Source organism: Onychostoma macrolepis, chromosome 20 (genome assembly GCF_012432095.1).
Source record: "Onychostoma macrolepis isolate SWU-2019 chromosome 20, ASM1243209v1, whole genome shotgun sequence".
NCBI classification, from domain to species: domain Eukaryota; kingdom Metazoa; phylum Chordata; class Actinopteri; order Cypriniformes; family Cyprinidae; genus Onychostoma; species Onychostoma macrolepis.
This window is the reverse complement of record NC_081174.1, coordinates 22341196-22359500: the sequence shown is the minus strand read 5'-3', so window position 1 is coordinate 22359500 and position 18305 is coordinate 22341196. Positions and strand designations below refer to the sequence as shown.

Sequence of the window (18305 nt, the reverse complement as noted above, 5' to 3'; positions counted from 1 at the left end):
TCTTAATACATTGGAGGTCTGTGGTCCAAACTCTCGTTGCATCAACTCAATGGGGGTTACAACTGTTCTTGCTTGACTGGTTTTACAGTAACAAATAGGAGTCGACCAGTCAGCACCAGTAACCCATGCAATGGTGAGCATGTAGAAAATATATTTCATCATTTTTTTTTTAAAAATTAATTGTAACAAAAATATTAAAATACAGTAATCATCTTTGATATGAATTGCTGTATGCTTCAGATACTGACTCTTTCATCTATGACAGAAACTGGTTAGATTTATGCTGGAGTGGTTAAAATAACTGTTCCATTAAGTCTTACAGGCTTAAACATCACAATCCATTCATAATTTCCTTATGTGAACCTCGATTATGTTATTTTTGCTGGTAAAAGGCATAGTCATAATTTCTGGATGTTTTTCCACTCTTTTCTACAGTGACTCTACCTTTGACTGAGTATCTGATTGAAATTCAGATCAATAGCATGGACAGCAGCATCACTGATCGGCTGAGGAACCTCCTGATGTTTTTCAGGTCGCCCTACACAATCAGCGACAGCACTAACATTACAGAAATCAACATAACTACTGGTATGATCTCTGGCTCTGCTTTGTCATGTTGTATAGATAAGATTAAACTTTACAGATTATGAATACTGCCAGAAATTATACATTTGTTGACTCTTCCTCTGTTTTTCAGTGTGTTCTCTGAATGAAACACAGTATCAGTGTAAATGTGAGGGTCTGTTTGTTTGGCCGAATGACACGTGTCACTCATACGAGGCCTGTGATGTCATCACTGATGGTTCATGTACATGTATCAATGCCCTTCCAGCCGACGGACAGTTCTGCCAAGGTGAGACACTGACATCTTTCTAAGACAACATCAGTTTTCTTTTTACTGCATTTTACTTCTAGGTTTGACAGAGAGATTATGTGCTTGTTTTTTGTTTTCAAATAACTCTATATAAGGCACATGGTCTATTATATGATGTTTTCTTGAAATGTTAACAACTCAGTAAGATACTTTAAACATTAACCTCAGGCTTTGTGGTATATTTTATCTGAGAAATAAATTATTTCATATTTGAAATTAATGGAAACAGTAAAAAAAAATCATGTACATGAGAATATAATCATACGGATTGTTCTGCTCAACCTGCTTCTGTTTGTTCTTGCAGTACTACCTTCTAAATACGTGATTGACATTGATGTGAGATTCTTTGACTTGTTCCTGGTGGACTACTTACGGAATATCGTCAGAAATATCAGCCTGCCTTTGACTCTGAGAAACAGCATTAATATCACAGATATCGACATGACTACTGGTGAGATCAGAATGTTTTATCATGTCACACACTAAGACGAGTTCAGTATTAGGAGAAACTGACAGTTTGAACACAAATAAATGAATCCCATTCTATTACAGTGTGTGGGTTAAATGGAACAGAATATGAGTGCAAGTGTGAGGAGAATCATGTTTGGCCCAATGACACCTGCAGGGCCTATCAGGTGTGTGATGGCATTGTGGGAGGCACTTGTGGATGTATTCAAGCTCTCCCTTCAGAGGGTTCACTCTGCCAAAGAGGTGAGAATCACATTAGATTAATGTACTGATTGTAATTGTAGTAACATGACCAGTATGAATGTATTTGGTGACACTTGACATGCTGCTTGGAAACCAAGATTTATGGAATACCTTCTCACTCTTGTTTGCAGACATCAACGAATGTAAAGATGCAGTGTCAGTGTGTGGTCAATACTCAGATTGTATTAATATCATTGGGAGTCACATGTGTTCATGCTGGAGTGGATTTAATATCTCCAATAAAGACAGTCCTGTGAGCCGCAACAACTCATGTCAGGGTAAGTGTTATTAACTTTTGGGGGAGGATTTTTTTCTTATGAACCTGAGTGTACAGAGCTGCTGTGTCTTTAGAGTTTGAATACTACTGTGAGCTGTAGCTGTTCCTGCTTGAGGTGTAACATCAGCAAACAAATGATTTATTTTTGTCTTTTGCCTTCCTAGAATAATGATTGTGATTGAATGACTTTAGATACCAGAGGTCTTTGATGTCTTTAGGTGTCTGCCTAGTTTAAATCTAATATTTGTTGTTTTCATTTATTTTTTTCATAGATATAAATGAATGTCTATTCAGTCCATCTGTATGTGGTCCAAATTCCATCTGCACAAATCAGCTGGGAAGTTACAATTGTTCATGTCTGGATGGATTCACTGCAACAGTTTCAAGTTTCCCCGTCAGCATCAATAACATATGCACAGGTAAATCCTACAATCATATTATATTTTAAATACAATAATTTTCTTAAATAACCCAGCTTATTTTTATTTGTATTTTGCTTTTGCATTTTTTGCCATCACGTCATATTTAACACAATTTATTGCAAAATCAACTATTAATCACAAACAAAACATGTTTCTTCCTGCTGCCTAGATAATTTTTTCATCTTCCGTTTAAAATTTTAGCAGCCAAAGAGTAAGAAAACTAGATTCAACTTATGCTGACTTTCATACTTGAGTGTTCCTAATAGTAATATTATGTATATTTTTTATATCTTCTTAATTAAGATGTGCATGAATGTCTTAACACATTGGAGGTCTGTGGTCCAAACTCTCGTTGCATCAACTCAATGGGGGGTTACAACTGTTCTTGCTTGACTGGTTTTACAGTAACAAATAGGAGTCGACCAGTCAGCACCAGTAACCCATGCAATGGTGAGCATGCAGAAAATATATTTCATCATTTTTTAAAAATTAATTGTAACAAAAATATTAAAATACTATAATCATCTTTGATATGAATTGCTGTGTGCTTCAGATACTGACTCTTTCATCTATGACAGAAACTGGTTAGATTTATGCTGGAGTGGTTAAAATAACTGTTCCATTAAGTCTTACAGCCTTAAACATCACAATCCATTCATAATTTCCTTCTGTGGACCTCGATTATGTTATTTTTGCTTGTAAAAGGCATAGTCATAATTTCTGGATGTTTTTCCACTCTTTTCTACAGTGACTCTACCTTTGACTGAGTATCTGATTGAAATTCAGATCAATAGCATGGACAGCAGCATCACTGATCGGCTGAGGAACCTCCTGATGTTTTTCAGGTCGCCCTACACAATCAGCGACAGCACTAACATTACAGAAATCAACATAACTACTGGTATGATCTCTGGCTCTGCTTTGTCATGTTGTATAGATAAGATTAAACTTTACAGATTATGAATACTGCCAGAAATTATACATTTGTTGACTCTTCCTCTGTCTTTCAGTGTGTTCTCTGAATGAAACACAGTATCAGTGTAAATGTGAGGGTCTGTTTGTTTGGCCGAATGACACGTGCCACTCATACGAGGCCTGTGATGACATCACTGATGGTTCATGTACATGTATCAATGCCCTTCCAGCCGACGGACAGTTCTGCCAAGGTGAGACACTGACATCTTTCTAAGACAACATCAGTTCTTTTCCATCATTTATTTTGTTCTATTTTCCTGTTGATTTTACTGCATTTTACTTCTAGGTTTTACAGACTGATTTTGTGCAGGTTTTTTGTTTGCAGATAACTCTATAAGATACATGGTCTATTACAGTATATGAAGTTTTGTCATTAAAATATTTACAACACAATAATGTTCTTTTAATATAAAGCTCAGGCTTTGAAGAAGACAATTCTACAAAATACTGATGTTTTTGTCATTGTAAGAATGTAATCATGCTGATTGTTCTGCTCAACCTGCTTCTGTTTGTTCTTGCAGTACTACCCTCTAAATACGTGATTGACATTGATGTGAGATTCTTTGACTTGTTCCTGGTGGACTACTTACGGAATATCGTCAGAAATATCAGCCTGCCTTTAACTCTGAGAAACAGCATTAATATCACAGATATCGACATGACTACTGGTGAGATCAGAATGTTTTATCATGTCACACACTAAGACGAGTTCAGTATCAGGAGAAACTGACAGTTTGAACACAAATAAATGAATCCCATTCTATTACAGTGTGTGGGTTAAATGGAACAGAATATGAGTGCAAGTGTGAGGAGAATCATGTTTGGCCCAATGACACCTGCAGGGCCTATCAGGTGTGTGATGGCATTGTGGGAGGCACTTGTGGATGTATTCAAGCTCTCCCTTCAGAGGGTTCACTCTGCCAGAGAGGTGAGAAATCACATTAGATCACAAATGTACTGATTGTAATTGTAGTAACATGACCAGTATGAATGTATTTGGTGACACTTGACATGCTGCTTGGAAACCAAGATTTATGGAATACCTTCTCACTCTTGTTTGCAGACATCAACGAATGTAAAGATGCAGTGTCAGTGTGTGGTCAATACTCAGATTGTATTAATATCATTGGGAGTCACATGTGTTCATGCTGGCGTGGATTTAATATCTCCAATAAAGACAGTCCTGTGAGCCGCAACAACTCATGTCAGGGTAAGTGTTATTAACTTTTGGGGGGGGATTTTTTTCTTATGAACCTGAGTGTACAGAGCTGCTGTGTCTTTACAGTTTGAATACTACTGTGAGCTGTAGCTGTTCCTGCTTGAGGTGTAACATCAGCAAACAAATGATTTATTTTTTGTCTTTTTCCTTCCTAGAACAATGATTGTGATTGAATGACTTTAGATACCAGAGGTCTTTGATGTCTTTAGGTGTCTGCCTAGTTTAAATCTAATATTTGTTGTTTTCATTTATTTTTTTCATAGATATAAATGAATGTCTGTTCAGTCCATCTGTATGTGGTCCAAATTCCATCTGCACAAATCAGCTGGGAAGTTACAATTGTTCATGTCTGGATGGATTCACTGCAACAGTTTCAAGTTTCCCCGTCAGCATCGATAACACATGCACAGGTAAATCCTACAATCGTATTATATTTTAAATACAATAATTTTATTAAAAAACTCAGCTTATTTTTTTATGTATTTTACTTTTGCAAGTTTTGCCATCACATCATATTTAAAACAATTTATTGCAAAATCAACTATTAATCAGAAAAAAAAATAATAATTCTTCCTGCTGCCTACATAATTTTTTCATCTTCTGTTTAAAATTTTAGCAGCCAAAGAGTAAGAAAAACTAGATTCAACTTATGCTGACTTTCATACTTGAGTGTTCCTAATAGTAGCGATATGTATATTTTTTTATATCTTCTTAATTAAGATGTGCATGAATGTCTTAATACATTGGAGGTCTGTGGTCCAAACTCTCGTTGCATCAACTCAAAGGGGGGTTACAACTGTTCTTGCGTGACTGGATTTACAGTAACAAATAGGAGTCGACCAGTCAGCACCAGTAACCCATGCAATGGTGAGCATGTAGAAAATATATTTCATCATTTTTTTTTTTTAAATAATTGTAACAAAAATATTAAAATACAGTAATCATCTTTTATATGAATTGCTGTGTGCTTCAGATACTGACTCTTTCATCTATGACAGAAACTGGTTAGATTTATGCTGGAGTGGTTAAAATAACTGTTCCATTAAGTCTTACAGGCTTAAAAATCACAATCCATTCATAATTTCCTTATGTGAACCTCGATTATGTTATTTTTGCTGGTAAAAGGCATAGTCATAATTTCTGGATGTTTTTTCCACTCTTTTTCTACAGTGACTCTACCTTTGACTGAGTATCTGATTGAAATTCAGATCAATAGCATGGACAGCAGCATCACTGATCGGCTGAGGAACCTCCTGATGTTTTTCAGGTCGCCCTACACAATCAGCGACAGCACTAACATTACAGAAATCAACATAACTACTGGTATGATCTCTGGCTCTGCTTTGTCATGTTGTATAGATAAGATTAAACTTTACAGATTATGAATACTGCCAGAAATTCTACATTTGTTGACTCTTCCTCTGTTTTTCAGTGTGTTCTCTGAATGAAACACAGTATCAGTGTAAATGTGAGGGTCTGTTTGTTTGGCGAATGACACGTGTCACTCATACGAGGCCTGTGATGACATCACTGATGGTTCATGTACATGTATCAATGCCCTTCCAGCCGACGGACAGTTCTGCCAAGGTGAGACACTGACATCTTTCTAAGACAACATCAATTTTGTTTTATATTATATGTGAGAAATAAATTATTTCGTATTTGAAATTAATGGAAATAGTAAAAAAAAAAAATTAAATATACAATCATGCTGATTGTTCTGCTCAACCTGCTTCTGTTTGTTCTTGCAGTACTACCCTCTAAATACGTGATTGACATTGATGTGAGATTCTTTGACTTGTTCCTGGTGGACTACTTACGGAATATCGTCAGAAATATCAGCCTGCCTTTAACTCTGAGAAACAGCATTAATATCACAGATATCGACATGACTACTGGTGAGATCAGAATGTTTTATCATGTCACACACTAAGACGAGTTCAGTATTAGGAGAAACTGACAGTTTGAACACAAATAAATGAATCCCATTCTATTACAGTGTGTGGGTTAAATGGAACAGAATATGAGTGCAAGTGTGAGCAGAATCATGTTTGGCCCAATGACACCTGCAGGGCCTATCAGGTGTGTGATGGCATTGTGGGAGGCACTTGTGGATGTATTCAAGCTCTCCTTCAGAGGGTTCACTGCCAAAGAGGTGAGAAATCACATTAGATCACAAATGTACTGATTGTAATTGTAGTAACATGACCAGTATAATGTATTTGGTGACACTTGACATGCTGCTTGAAACCAAGATTTATGGAATACCTTCTCACTCTTGTTTGCAGACATCAATGAATGTAAAGATGCAGTGTCAGTGTGTGGTCAATACTCAGATTGTATTAATATCATTGGGAGTCACATGTGTTCATGCTGGCGTGGATTTAATATCTCCAATAAAGACAGTCCTGTGAGCCGCAACAACTCATGTCAGGGTAAGTGTTATTAACTGGTTTTGTTTTCAGATTTTATCTCATTAGATTGAGTGTACAGAGCTGCTTTGTCTTTACAGTTTGTGTGAATGTGAGCTTTAGCTGTTCCTGCTCGAGGTGTAACTTCACCCAACAAATAATTCATTTTCCTCCTTCTTGTGTATTCTATGTGTATACATGTCTTTAGATACCAGATTTCTTTCTTTTCAGATCTTCGCCTAATTTTTAATCTGTAAAACTAAATATGCTTCTAATTTGTTTATTTGTTCCTTCCATAGATATAAATGAATGTCTGTTCAGTCCATCTGTTTGTGGTCCAAATTCCAACTGCACAAATGAAATGGGAAGTTACAATTGCTCATGTTTGGATGGATTCATTGAAACCGATTTAAATCTTACTATCAGTATCAATAACACATGTAGAGGTAAATTCTTAAGTCAGATCTTTGTTCTCTAACCTTGAATTAGAAGTTAGAAGTTTTGGAAGGGTTTTATTTTTTGCTACTTTGCCATAAATTTTAAGGGAAGAAATTAGCTGGCAAACTCTTCACATTTATTTTTGTTCAATTCTAATTTAATTAATCTCAGACCTGTAGAATACTACAATCATTAATTTTCATGATTTACCTTACTTGACATTTCTGCCATTTCAAACAGTTTCTTGTAAAGTTTTTTTTTGCCCCACTGCTTTACCTATGATCCTTACCAAAACTAGCTGGTATCGTCTTCAAAGAAGCCTTCTAGAGTCACTTATTACATTTCTATTCTTCAACATAGTTCTCTAGAAAAACTAGGAAATTTGTTTTGATGGCACCATGCAGGAAGTTACAAGACATTATCTTTGCTATGGTTTTGCATAAATTAATTCTTATTTGCAGGCACTTTTTGTTTAATTCTTATTTATATATTTTTCTTAAATTGTAATGTTACACAACATCGTAGTTTCAATTTTTCTTACTTGGACATTTTTTATCTTCACATATGATCCAAATTCTTCTTTTTCCTGTAACTTCCTTTTAATATAGATGTGGATGAATGTGTTGAGATATCAGACGTCTGTGGTCCAAACTCAATCTGCAACAACACTGTTGGGAGTCACAATTGCTCGTGCATGAGTGGATATAATGTCACAGATCCAAACCTCGCTATAAACAAAAATAACACCTGTGAAGGTATGACTGACAGCTGAAGCTCTGAACAGTTTGTTATTATTTGTGCTGCCTGAATCTTCTTTCAGCTGTAACCTTCACTTTACTAATTATTTTATTTCAGATATTTACAGTATGACTCACCGTCAGTGTGTAATCCAACACCTGCCTTTTGTGCTCTGTTTGTAATTGTAATTGCATGAAATGTATTTTTAAATAAATTCTTATTTTAATCATATTTTTCACCATAGATATAGATGAATGTCTGTTCAGTCCATCTGTATGTGGTCCAGATTCCAACTGCACAAATGAAATGGAAGTTATAATTGCTCATGTCTGGATGGATTCACTGCAACAAACTCAAGTCTCCATCAGCATCAATAACACATGTAGAGGTACAGGTGCAATTTGGACTTGCAAATTTAAGTCTGAATTTTTCTGAATGGTTTAAAAATCTTATTTTTCTGGTCTTTTGTGTTTAAAAAAGTTGCTATACTTTTACAATACTTTTTGTATACTCTTTGTATAGATGTAGATGAATGAGAATGAATGAGATATCATTTGTCTTTTATGTTTACTTTTAGGTATTTAAATTTGTATGTATAAAAACATTCATTTTTCCTCTCTAGATATAAATGAATGTCTGTCAGTCCATCTGTATGTGGTCCAAATTCCAACTGCACAAATGAAATGGGAAGTTACAATTGCTCATGTCTGGATGGATTCACTGTAACAAACTCAAGTCTCCCCATCAGCATCAATAACACATGTACAGGTACATTTTATATAAAGATTTGTTTTACTCTAACCTTGAATAATTAGTTAGCATTTATCTGAATTTATGTTTTTTATTATAATTTTTATAAATGTATCATTCTGTTGTAAAGATGCCAAATATTGAGTTGACCTTCACATATGTACCGTATGAGTGATGCAAACTGTTCTTTTCTTCGTAACTTTCTTTTAATATAGATGTGGATGAATGTGTTGAGATGTCAGACATCTGTGGTCCAAACTCAATCTGCAACAACACTGTTGGGAGTTACAATTGCTTGTGCATGAGTGGATATAATGTAACAGATCAAAACCTCCCTATAAACAGCAATAACACATGCAAAGGTATGATTGACAGCTGAAGCTCTGAACAGTTTGTTATTATTTGTACTGCTCGAATCCTCCATCAACTGTAACCTTTCACTTTACCAGTTATTTTATTTCAAATATTTATCTTGACTCACCATCAGTGTGTGGGCCGAACTCTCTGAAATTAAACCTTCTAAAAATAATTGCTAATTGTAATATCTTTTTTTCCATAGATGCAGATGAATGTTTGTTCAGTCCATCTGTATGTGGTCCAAATTCCATCTGCATGAATGTAATGGGAAGTTATAATTGCTCATGTTTTTATGGATTCACTGCGACAAACTCAAGTCTCCCCATCAGTACTGATAACACATGCAGAGGTACATTCTTTATATAATCAGATCTTAAATACTGCAGTTTTTAAATAATTAAGTTTTATATATATATATATATATATATATATATATACAGTATAAATATATACAGTCAGGTCCATAAATATTGGGACATCGACACAATTCTAACATTTTTGGCTCTATACACCACCACAATGGATTTCAAATGAAACGAACAAGAAGTGCTTTAACTGCAGACTGTCAGCTTTAATTTGAGCCAAATCAGGTGAACGGTGTAGGAATTACAACAGTTTGCATATGTGCCTCCCACTTGTTAAGGGACCAAAAGTAATGGGACAATTGGCTTCTCAGCTGTTCCATGGCCAGGTGTGTGTTATTCCCTCATTATCCCAATTACAATGAGCAGATAAAAGGTCCAGACTTAATTTCAAGTGTGCTATTTGCATTTGGAATCTGTTGCTGTCAACTGTCAAGATGAGATCCAAAGAGCTGTCACTATCAGTGAAGCAAGCCATCATTAGGCTGAAAAACAAAACAAACCTATCAGAGAGATAGCAAAACATTAGGCGTGGCCAAAACAACTGTTTGGAACATTCTTAAAAAGAAGGAACGCACCGGTGAGCTCAGCAACACCAAAAGACCCGGAAGACCACGGAAAACAACTGTGGTGGATGACCGAAGAATTCTTTCCTGGTGAGGAAAACACCCTTCACAACAGTTGGCCAGATCAAGAACACTCTCCAGGAGGTGGGTGTATGTGTGTCAAAGTCAACAATCAAGAGAAGACTTCACCAGAGTGAATACAGAGGGTTCATCACAAGATGTAAACCATTGGTGAGGAAGGCCAGATTAGAGTTTGCCAAACGACATCTAAAAAAGCCTTCACAGTTCTGGAACAACATCCTATGGACAGATCAACTTGTACCAGAGTGATGGGAAGAGAAGAGTATGGAGAAGGAAAGGAACTGCTCATGATCCTAAGCATACCACCTCATCAGTGAAGCATGGTGGTGGTAGTGTCATGGCGTGGGCATGTATGGCTGCCAGTGGAACTGGTTCTCTTGTATTTATTGATGATGTGACTGCTGACAAAAGCAGCAGGATGAATTCTGAAGTGTTTCGGGCAATATTATCTGCTCATATTCAGCCAAATGCTTCAGAACTCATTGGACGGCGCTTCACAGTGCAGATGGACAATGACCCAAATCATACTGCAAAAGCAACCAAAGAGTTTTTGAAGGGAAAGAAGTGGACTGTTATGCAATGGCCAAGTCAATCACCTGACCTGAATCTGATTGAGCATGCATTTCACTTGCTGAAGACAAAACTGAAGGAAAATGCCCCAAGAACAAGCAGGAACTGAAGACGGTTGCAGTAGAGGCCTGGCAGAGCATCACCAGGGATGAAACCCAGCGTCTGGTGATGTCTATGCGTTCCAGACTTCAGGCTGTAATTGACTGCAAAGGATTTGCAACCAAGTATTAAAAAGTGAAAGTTTGATTTATGATTTATTATTCTGTCCCATTACTTTTGGTCCCTTAACAAGTGGGAGGCACATATGCAAACTGTTGTAATTCCTACACCGTTCACCTGATTTGGATGTAAATACCCTCAAAGCTGACATTAAAGCTGACAGTCTGCAGTTAAAGCACATCTTGTTCGTTTCATTTGAAATCCATTGTGGTGGTGTATAGAGTCAAAAATGTTAGAATTGTGTCGATGTCCCAATATTTATGGACCTGACTGTATATATATATATATATAACTTAACTTTTTTTTTTTAAATAGATGTGGATGAATGTGTTGAGATACCACACATCTGTGGTCCAAACTCAATCTGCAACAACACTGTTGGGAGTCACAATTGCTCGTGCAAGAGTGGATATAATGTAACAGATCCAAACCTCCCTATAAACAGCAATAACACATGTGAAGGTATGAATGACAGCTAATGCTTATTACAAATACATGACAAAGGAGTAATTCTGTTATTCTAATTCTAGTATTCTAAAACTAAATCTGAGATTTTGCACAAAGATGTAAATATTTCTGTATTGAGTTGTAGTGTGTAAAGGTTTTAAAAATGTAGATATACATAAACTGGTAACACTTTAGATAAGGGAACACTTCACTATTAACTATGACTTTTCCTCAATAAATTCCTAATTTGTTGCTTATTAATAGTTAGTAAGGTAGTTGTTAAGTTTAGGTGTTGGGTAGAATTAGGGATGTAGAATATGGTCATGTAGAATAACGCATTAATATATGTTTAATTTGTACTAATATATGGCTAATATTCTAGTAATATGCATGCTAATAAGCAACTAGTTAAGTGACCCTAAAATAAAGTGTTACCCATAAACTTCTTTTTGATTTGTATTTTTTATGTTCAATTTGGACTTGAATGCAGACCTAAAATACATTTTTATACACCTTTTTTTTTTCTTTGAAAAAAAAAAATGTTTCATAATATCAGTTTTCTGGTTGTTTGTGTTTAAAAATGTTGATATTGTATATTCTCGGTTCTTCATGTATAGATGTAGATGAATGTTTTGAGATACCAGATGGCTTTCATGATTTTAGGCATTTATATCTGTATTACATGAATGCATTTGTTTTTCCCTCTCTAGATATAGATGAATGTCTGTTCAGTCCAACTGTATGTGGTCCAGATTCCAACTGCTCAAATGAAATAGGAAGTTATAATTGCTCATGTCTGGATGGATTCACTGCAACAAACTCAAGTCTCCACATCAGCATCAATAACACATGTAGAGGTACATTTATATTTAGATTTGGGTGTACTTTAACCATAAATTATTAGTTAGAGTTTATTGATGTGATTTTTACTTAGGATTTCATTTTTGTAAAATGAAGCATTCTGTTGTACATATGTCAAAGTATGAGTTGACCTTCACATATGAATGGCACAAACTTTTATTTTTTCCTGCAAATTCCTTTTAATATAGATGTGGATGAATGTGTTGAGATTTATTTACATATGTATGAGTCACCCAAACTGTTCTTTTCCCCATAAGATGTGGATGAATGTGTTGAGATACCAGACGTCTGTGGTCCAAACTCAATCTGCAACAACACTGTTGGGAGTTACAATTGCTCGTGCATGAGTGGATATAATGTAACAGACCCAAACCTCCTATAAACAGCAATAACACATGTGAAGGTAAGATTTCAGCTATTGCTCATAGTACAAATACATGACAAAGAAACTGAGGAATGACAGGCATGAAATACATTTTTGTTAGTTTGTTTCTGTTTAATACAGTGTCATCAGTAACATTACTAATTTCTGCTCAAAATGTTTTATTGTGGAGGTCTGTTGTATAGAGTTGCAATAAATCTCAAAATCTTGTTTTCTGGTCTTTTGCATCTTTTCATAATGCATTTGTTTTTCCCTCTCAGATATAGATGAATGTCTGTTCAGTCCATCTGTATGTGGTCCAAATTCCAACTGCACAAATGAAATGGGAAGTTACAATTGCTCATGTCTGGATGGATTCACTGCAACAAACTCAAGTCTATCCATCAGTATTAATAACACATGTAGAGGTACATTTATATTTATATTGTTTACTCTAACCATGAATAATAAGATAGAGTTTATCCATGAAATTTTGTTTTGGTTGTCATTTTTGTAAATCACATTATCATTCTCATTATTCTCATTTATTTACATATGTATGAGTCACCCAAACTGTTCTTTTCATAAGATGTGGATGAATGTGTTGAGATACCAGACGTCTGTGGTCCAAACTCAATCTGCAACAACACTGTTGGGAGTCACAATTGCTCGTGCATGAGTGGATATAATGTAACGGACCCAAACCTCCTATAAACAGAATAACACATGTAAAGGTATGATTGACAGCTAAGGTTTTGAACAGTAACTGTTTATACTGCCTTAATTTTCTGTCAACGGTAACCTGTCCGTTTATCAATTATTTTATTTCAGATATTCATGAATGTCTTGATTCAGTATCAGTGTGGACCGAACTCTCACTGTTACAATTACAACGGAAGCTTCTCATGCGTTTGTTGGGAAGGATATAACGTCTCAGATGCAAATAAAGATGTTTCCAAAAGTAATCCGTGCATTGGTAAGTTTGTTTCTGAATGTTCTCAGTCATGATTTTCAGGTACTATTTATTGAAACTACTCAAAAGATGAGCAGTTGTGCTTTAAAATATATTCTCTTTATATAGGCAGTTGACTGTCATGAGATAACAAATGTCTTTCATATATTTAGGTGTTTGTGTTAATGAAAACTGTTGATCACTAAATGATCACTTTAATATTTTTTCATAGATATAAATGAATGTCTGTTCATGCATCTGTTTGTGGTCCAAATGCCAACTGCACAAATGAAAGGGAAGTTACAATTGCTCATGTTTGGATGGATTCACTGCAACAAACTCAAGTCTCCACATCAGCATCAATAACACATGTAGAGGTACTGTATGTTCAGCTAAATAAATAAAAACTAGATGTTTTACACAACATTAGTCCAATCAGTTTTATTAAACAAAATAACAATTATGTTTTTAATGCCAACATTATGAAGTTTCAATGTTACTTTTCCTACTTTAGACATAAGATTGTAAATGGAGCATTGAATTATACGGATGTTCAAAGTGTGAGTTGACCTTCACATATGAATGTGTGACCCTGTTCTTTTCCTGTAACGTCTTTTAATATAGATGTATGAATGTGTTGAGATATCAGGTGTCTGTGGTCCAAACTCAATCTGCAACAACACTGTTGGGAGTCACAATTGCTCGTGCATGAGTGGATCAACATACCCAAACCTCCCTATAAACAGCAATAACACATGCAAAGGTATGATTGACAGCTGAAACAATGTACAGTTTGTTACTGTTTGTTCCATGAATCTCCTTCAACTATAACTTTTCAGTTTATCAAATTTAATTGTATTTCAGATATTCATGAATGTCTTGACTCAGTATCAGTGTGGGCCAAACTCTCACTGTTACAATTACAACGGAAGCTTCATGCTTTTGTTGGGATGGATATAATGTCAGTGATGGAAATACAGCTATTAGTCAAGGCAACCCATGCACTGGTCAGTTTTTGTTTATATGATATTCTGTATCACAGTTTGAAAGTCATTTTCAACTTTTGGTTTTTGCATAATTTACTAATTTATTTATTTCATCACTATTTTGCTGATTTTTCTCATTCAGAATATAACATTTCAGAATCCAGAAAATAATAATAATAATTGTTATTATTATTGGAAATGTTGACATTTCAACCTAATTTGTACTTTGTATAGATATATTTCTTGTATTTCTTGTTTTTAGAAGTGTAAGTAATCGCTTTTCAAATATATATATATTGTTTTGTAGATATAAATGAATGTCTGTTCAGTCCATCTGTTTGTGGTCCAAATTCCAACTGCACAAATGTAATGGGAAGTTACAATTGCTCATGTCTGGATGGATTCACTGCAACAAACTCAAGTCTCACCATCAGCGTCAATAACACATGTAGAGGTACATTATATATTTACATTTGTGTTTACTATTACCTTTAATAATTAGGTAGAATTTATCAATGTGTTATTATACTTTGGATTTCATTTTTGCAAATCAAGCGTACTGTTGAAAAGATGTCAAAGATTGAGTCGACCTTCACATATGAATGAGTGACACAAACTCTTCTTTTTCCTGTAACTTTTTTTATATATAGATGTGGATGAATGTGTTGAGATATCAGACGTCTGTGGTCCAAACTCAATCTGCAACAACACTGTTGGGAGTCACAATTGCTCGTGTATGAGGATATAATGTCACAGACAAACCTCCCTATAAACAGCAATAACACATGTGAAGGTATGATTGACAGCTGAAGCTCTGAACAGTTTGTTATTGTTTGTACTGCCTGAATCTTAAGGCTTCAACTGTACCCTTTCACTTTTGCAATTATTTTATTTAAAATATTAATTAGTGTCTTGACTCACCATCAGTGTGTGGGTGAACTCTCAATGTTACAGTTACAGTGAAAGTTTCTTGTGCTGTTATAATTTTAACTGCATAATTTCTTTTGATAGTTACTTATTTTAATATTTACTTATTTTTATTTTCTTTCCATAGATATATGGAAATGTATTTAATTTTTGTAAATTAAGTAGTCTATTGTGAAGATGTCAAAAAACGAATTGACCTTCACATATGAGTGTATTTTCCTGTAACTTTCATTTAATATAGATGTATGAATGTGTTGAGATATCAGACATCTGTGGTCCAAACTCAATTTGCAACAACACTGTTGGGAGTCACAATTGCTTATGCAAGAGTGGATATAATGTAACAGACACAAACCTCCCTATAAACAGCAATAACACATGTGAAGGTAAGATTTCAGCTATTGCTCATAGTACAAATACATGACAAAGAAACTGAGGAATGACAGGCATGAAACACATTTTTGTTAGTTTGTTTCTGTTTAATACAGTGTCATCAGTAACATTACTAATTTCTGCTCAAAATGTTTTATTTTGGAGGTCTGTTGTATACAGTTGCAATAAATCTCCAAATCTTGGTTTTCTGGTCTTTTGCATTTAAAAATGTTGATCTTTGTCAGTTCCAATTCTGTCAGGACCACTATCGCCAAAGATGATTGACAATTAGCATACAGTTTGCATTGGCGGTATGGTTCTGTTCTGGGCAAGAACTCCCTGCGCATCCATGCAGCCTAGCATGTATGAGAGCAGGAGAGCAGCAATAACCCCCAGGGTAAACAGAACAGAACCAACAAAAGTATTGCAGATATGTTAAAGTTCAGTAAGTTTATATACACATTTTAAAATTAGTCTGATTCAAAAGAGAATCAGAAGGCTGGATCCTGACTGACAGAGGAGGAGTTGGGGAAGGAGGAGGGTAATTAGCTATTGAGCAATGTGAAAACTGCTGATAATACTGACGGACCTCATATATGGATGCTTAGATAGGTGTCATATTCCTATAGGTAGATGGGGATCAGCTGAGAGTCAGCTGATGCGAGCTTGACTAACATGACCTGTCAGAACTATTGAGCTAACGACGCTAACGACGTTTGTTGTTGCTATTCATTCCAATGATGTTGCTACTAATGATGTATGGATAGGTCAAACCTTGTATATGTGTTTTTTCACTCACTTCTCTGACAAGCATAACTGATACACTGCAAGCAGATAGATTTAGATTTAGATTTGTGTGTACGTTAACCATGAATAATGAGCTAGAATTTATTGATGTGATTTTGACTTTGGATTTCATTTTGTAAATGTAGCATTCTGTTGTAAAGATGTCAAAGAATGACTTGACCTTCACAAATGTATGAGTGACACAAACTGTTATTTTTCCTGTAACTTCCTTTTAATATAGATGTAGATGAATGTGTTAAGATACCAGGTGTCTGTGGTCCAAACTCAATCTGCAACAACACTGTTGGGAGTCACAATTGCTCGTGCAAGAGTGGATATAATGTCACAGACGCAAACACCCCTATAAACAGCAATAACACATGTGAAGGTATGATTGACAGCTATTCCTCATAGTATGAAAACATGACAAAGAAAATGAGAGGCTATCATAACTGATACACTGCAAGCAGATAGAATTTATATCTTATTTCCACCTGCCTTCAGAAGAAATTGAGTCCTGTGTTCTTTTGAACCATCATTCTGGAAGCAAAACCAGTTTTTCAAAATTAAAATTACAAAAGTGAAGCAGTGACAGCTGAAGCTCTTTACTGTCTTACTGTCACTGTTTGTATTGCCTTAATCTTCTGTCAACTGTAACCGTTCACTATCAATTATTTCATGTTAGATATTCAAAATGTTTTGACTCACCATCAGTGTGTGAGAGCCGAGTCCTACTGTTATAATTCCATAAAATTAAACTGTTTTAAATAATTGCTTATTATAAAATATTGTGTTCGTCCCTACAGATATAAATGAATGTCTGTTCAGTTCATCTGTATGTGGCCCAAATGCCAACTGCACAAATGAAAAGGGAAGTTACAATTGCTCATGTCTGGATGGATTCACTGCAACAAACTCAAGTCTCCACATCAGCATCAATAACACATGTAGAGGTACATTTATATTTAGATTTGGGTGTACTTTAACCATAAATTATTAGTTAGAGTTTATTGATGTGATTTTTACTTAGGATTTCATTTTGTAAAATGAAATCCCATTCTGTTGTAAATATCTCAAAATATGAGTTGACCTTCACATATGAATGGCACAAACTTTAATTTTTTCCTGCAAATTCCTTTTAATATAGATGTGGATGAATGTGTTAAGATACCAGATGTCTGTGGTCCAAACTCAATCTGCAACAACACTGTTGGGAGTCACAATTGCTCGTGCAAGAGTGGATATAATGTAACAGACGAAACCTCGCTATAAACAGCAATAACACATGTGAAGGTAAGATTTCAGCTATTGCTCATAGTACAAATACATGACAAAGAAACTGAGGAATGACAGGCATGAAACACATTTTTGTTAGTTTGTTTCATACAGTGTCATCAGTAACATTACTAATTTCTACTCAAAATGTTTTATTGTGGAGGTCTGTTGTATACAGTTGCAGTAAATCTCAAAATCTTGGTTTTCTGGTCTTTTGCATTTAAAAATGTTGATCTTTGTCAGTTCCAATTCTGTCAGGACCACTATCGTCAAAGATGATTGACAATTAGCATACAGTTTGCATTGGCGGTATGGTTCTGTTCTGGGCAAGAACTCCCTGCGCATCCATGCAGCCTAGCATGTATGAG

The 18305-nt window shown here is 35.2% G+C and overlaps 2 protein-coding genes and 1 long non-coding RNA gene across 3 annotated transcripts; all 3 read left to right on the top strand.

Moving 5' to 3' along the window:
* Positions 1–65: 65 nt before the first annotated feature.
* Positions 66–6603, top strand: LOC131527608 (fibrillin-1-like). The gene is made up of 19 exons (XM_058756822.1): positions 66–133; positions 436–588; positions 698–853; positions 1179–1325; positions 1427–1585; positions 1717–1863; positions 2135–2281; positions 2588–2734; positions 3033–3185; positions 3295–3450; positions 3781–3927; positions 4029–4187; positions 4323–4469; positions 4742–4888; positions 5199–5345; positions 5649–5801; positions 5911–6065; positions 6230–6376; positions 6478–6603. Exons 2-18 carry the CDS (start codon positions 483–485, stop codon positions 6248–6250), a joined length of 2394 nt encoding a protein of 797 aa, XP_058612805.1. The 5' UTR covers positions 66–133; positions 436–482; the 3' UTR covers positions 6251–6376; positions 6478–6603.
* Positions 6604–9051: 2448 nt separating this feature from the next.
* LOC131526619 (adhesion G protein-coupled receptor E1-like) lies at positions 9052–12660 on the top strand. Its single transcript, XM_058754965.1, has 5 exons — positions 9052–9177; positions 9375–9521; positions 11286–11432; positions 12128–12274; positions 12536–12660. The coding sequence occupies exons 1-5, from the start codon at positions 9117–9119 to the stop codon at positions 12658–12660; spliced, it is 627 nt and encodes a 208-aa protein (XP_058610948.1). The 5' UTR covers positions 9052–9116.
* A 3091-nt stretch (positions 12661–15751) lies between these two features.
* LOC131526726 (uncharacterized) lies at positions 15752–17915 on the top strand. Its single transcript, XR_009267524.1, has 4 exons — positions 15752–15890; positions 16904–17050; positions 17469–17615; positions 17810–17915. It is a non-coding gene; the product is annotated as an uncharacterized LOC131526726 (long non-coding RNA).
* Positions 17916–18305: the final 390 nt, after the last annotated feature.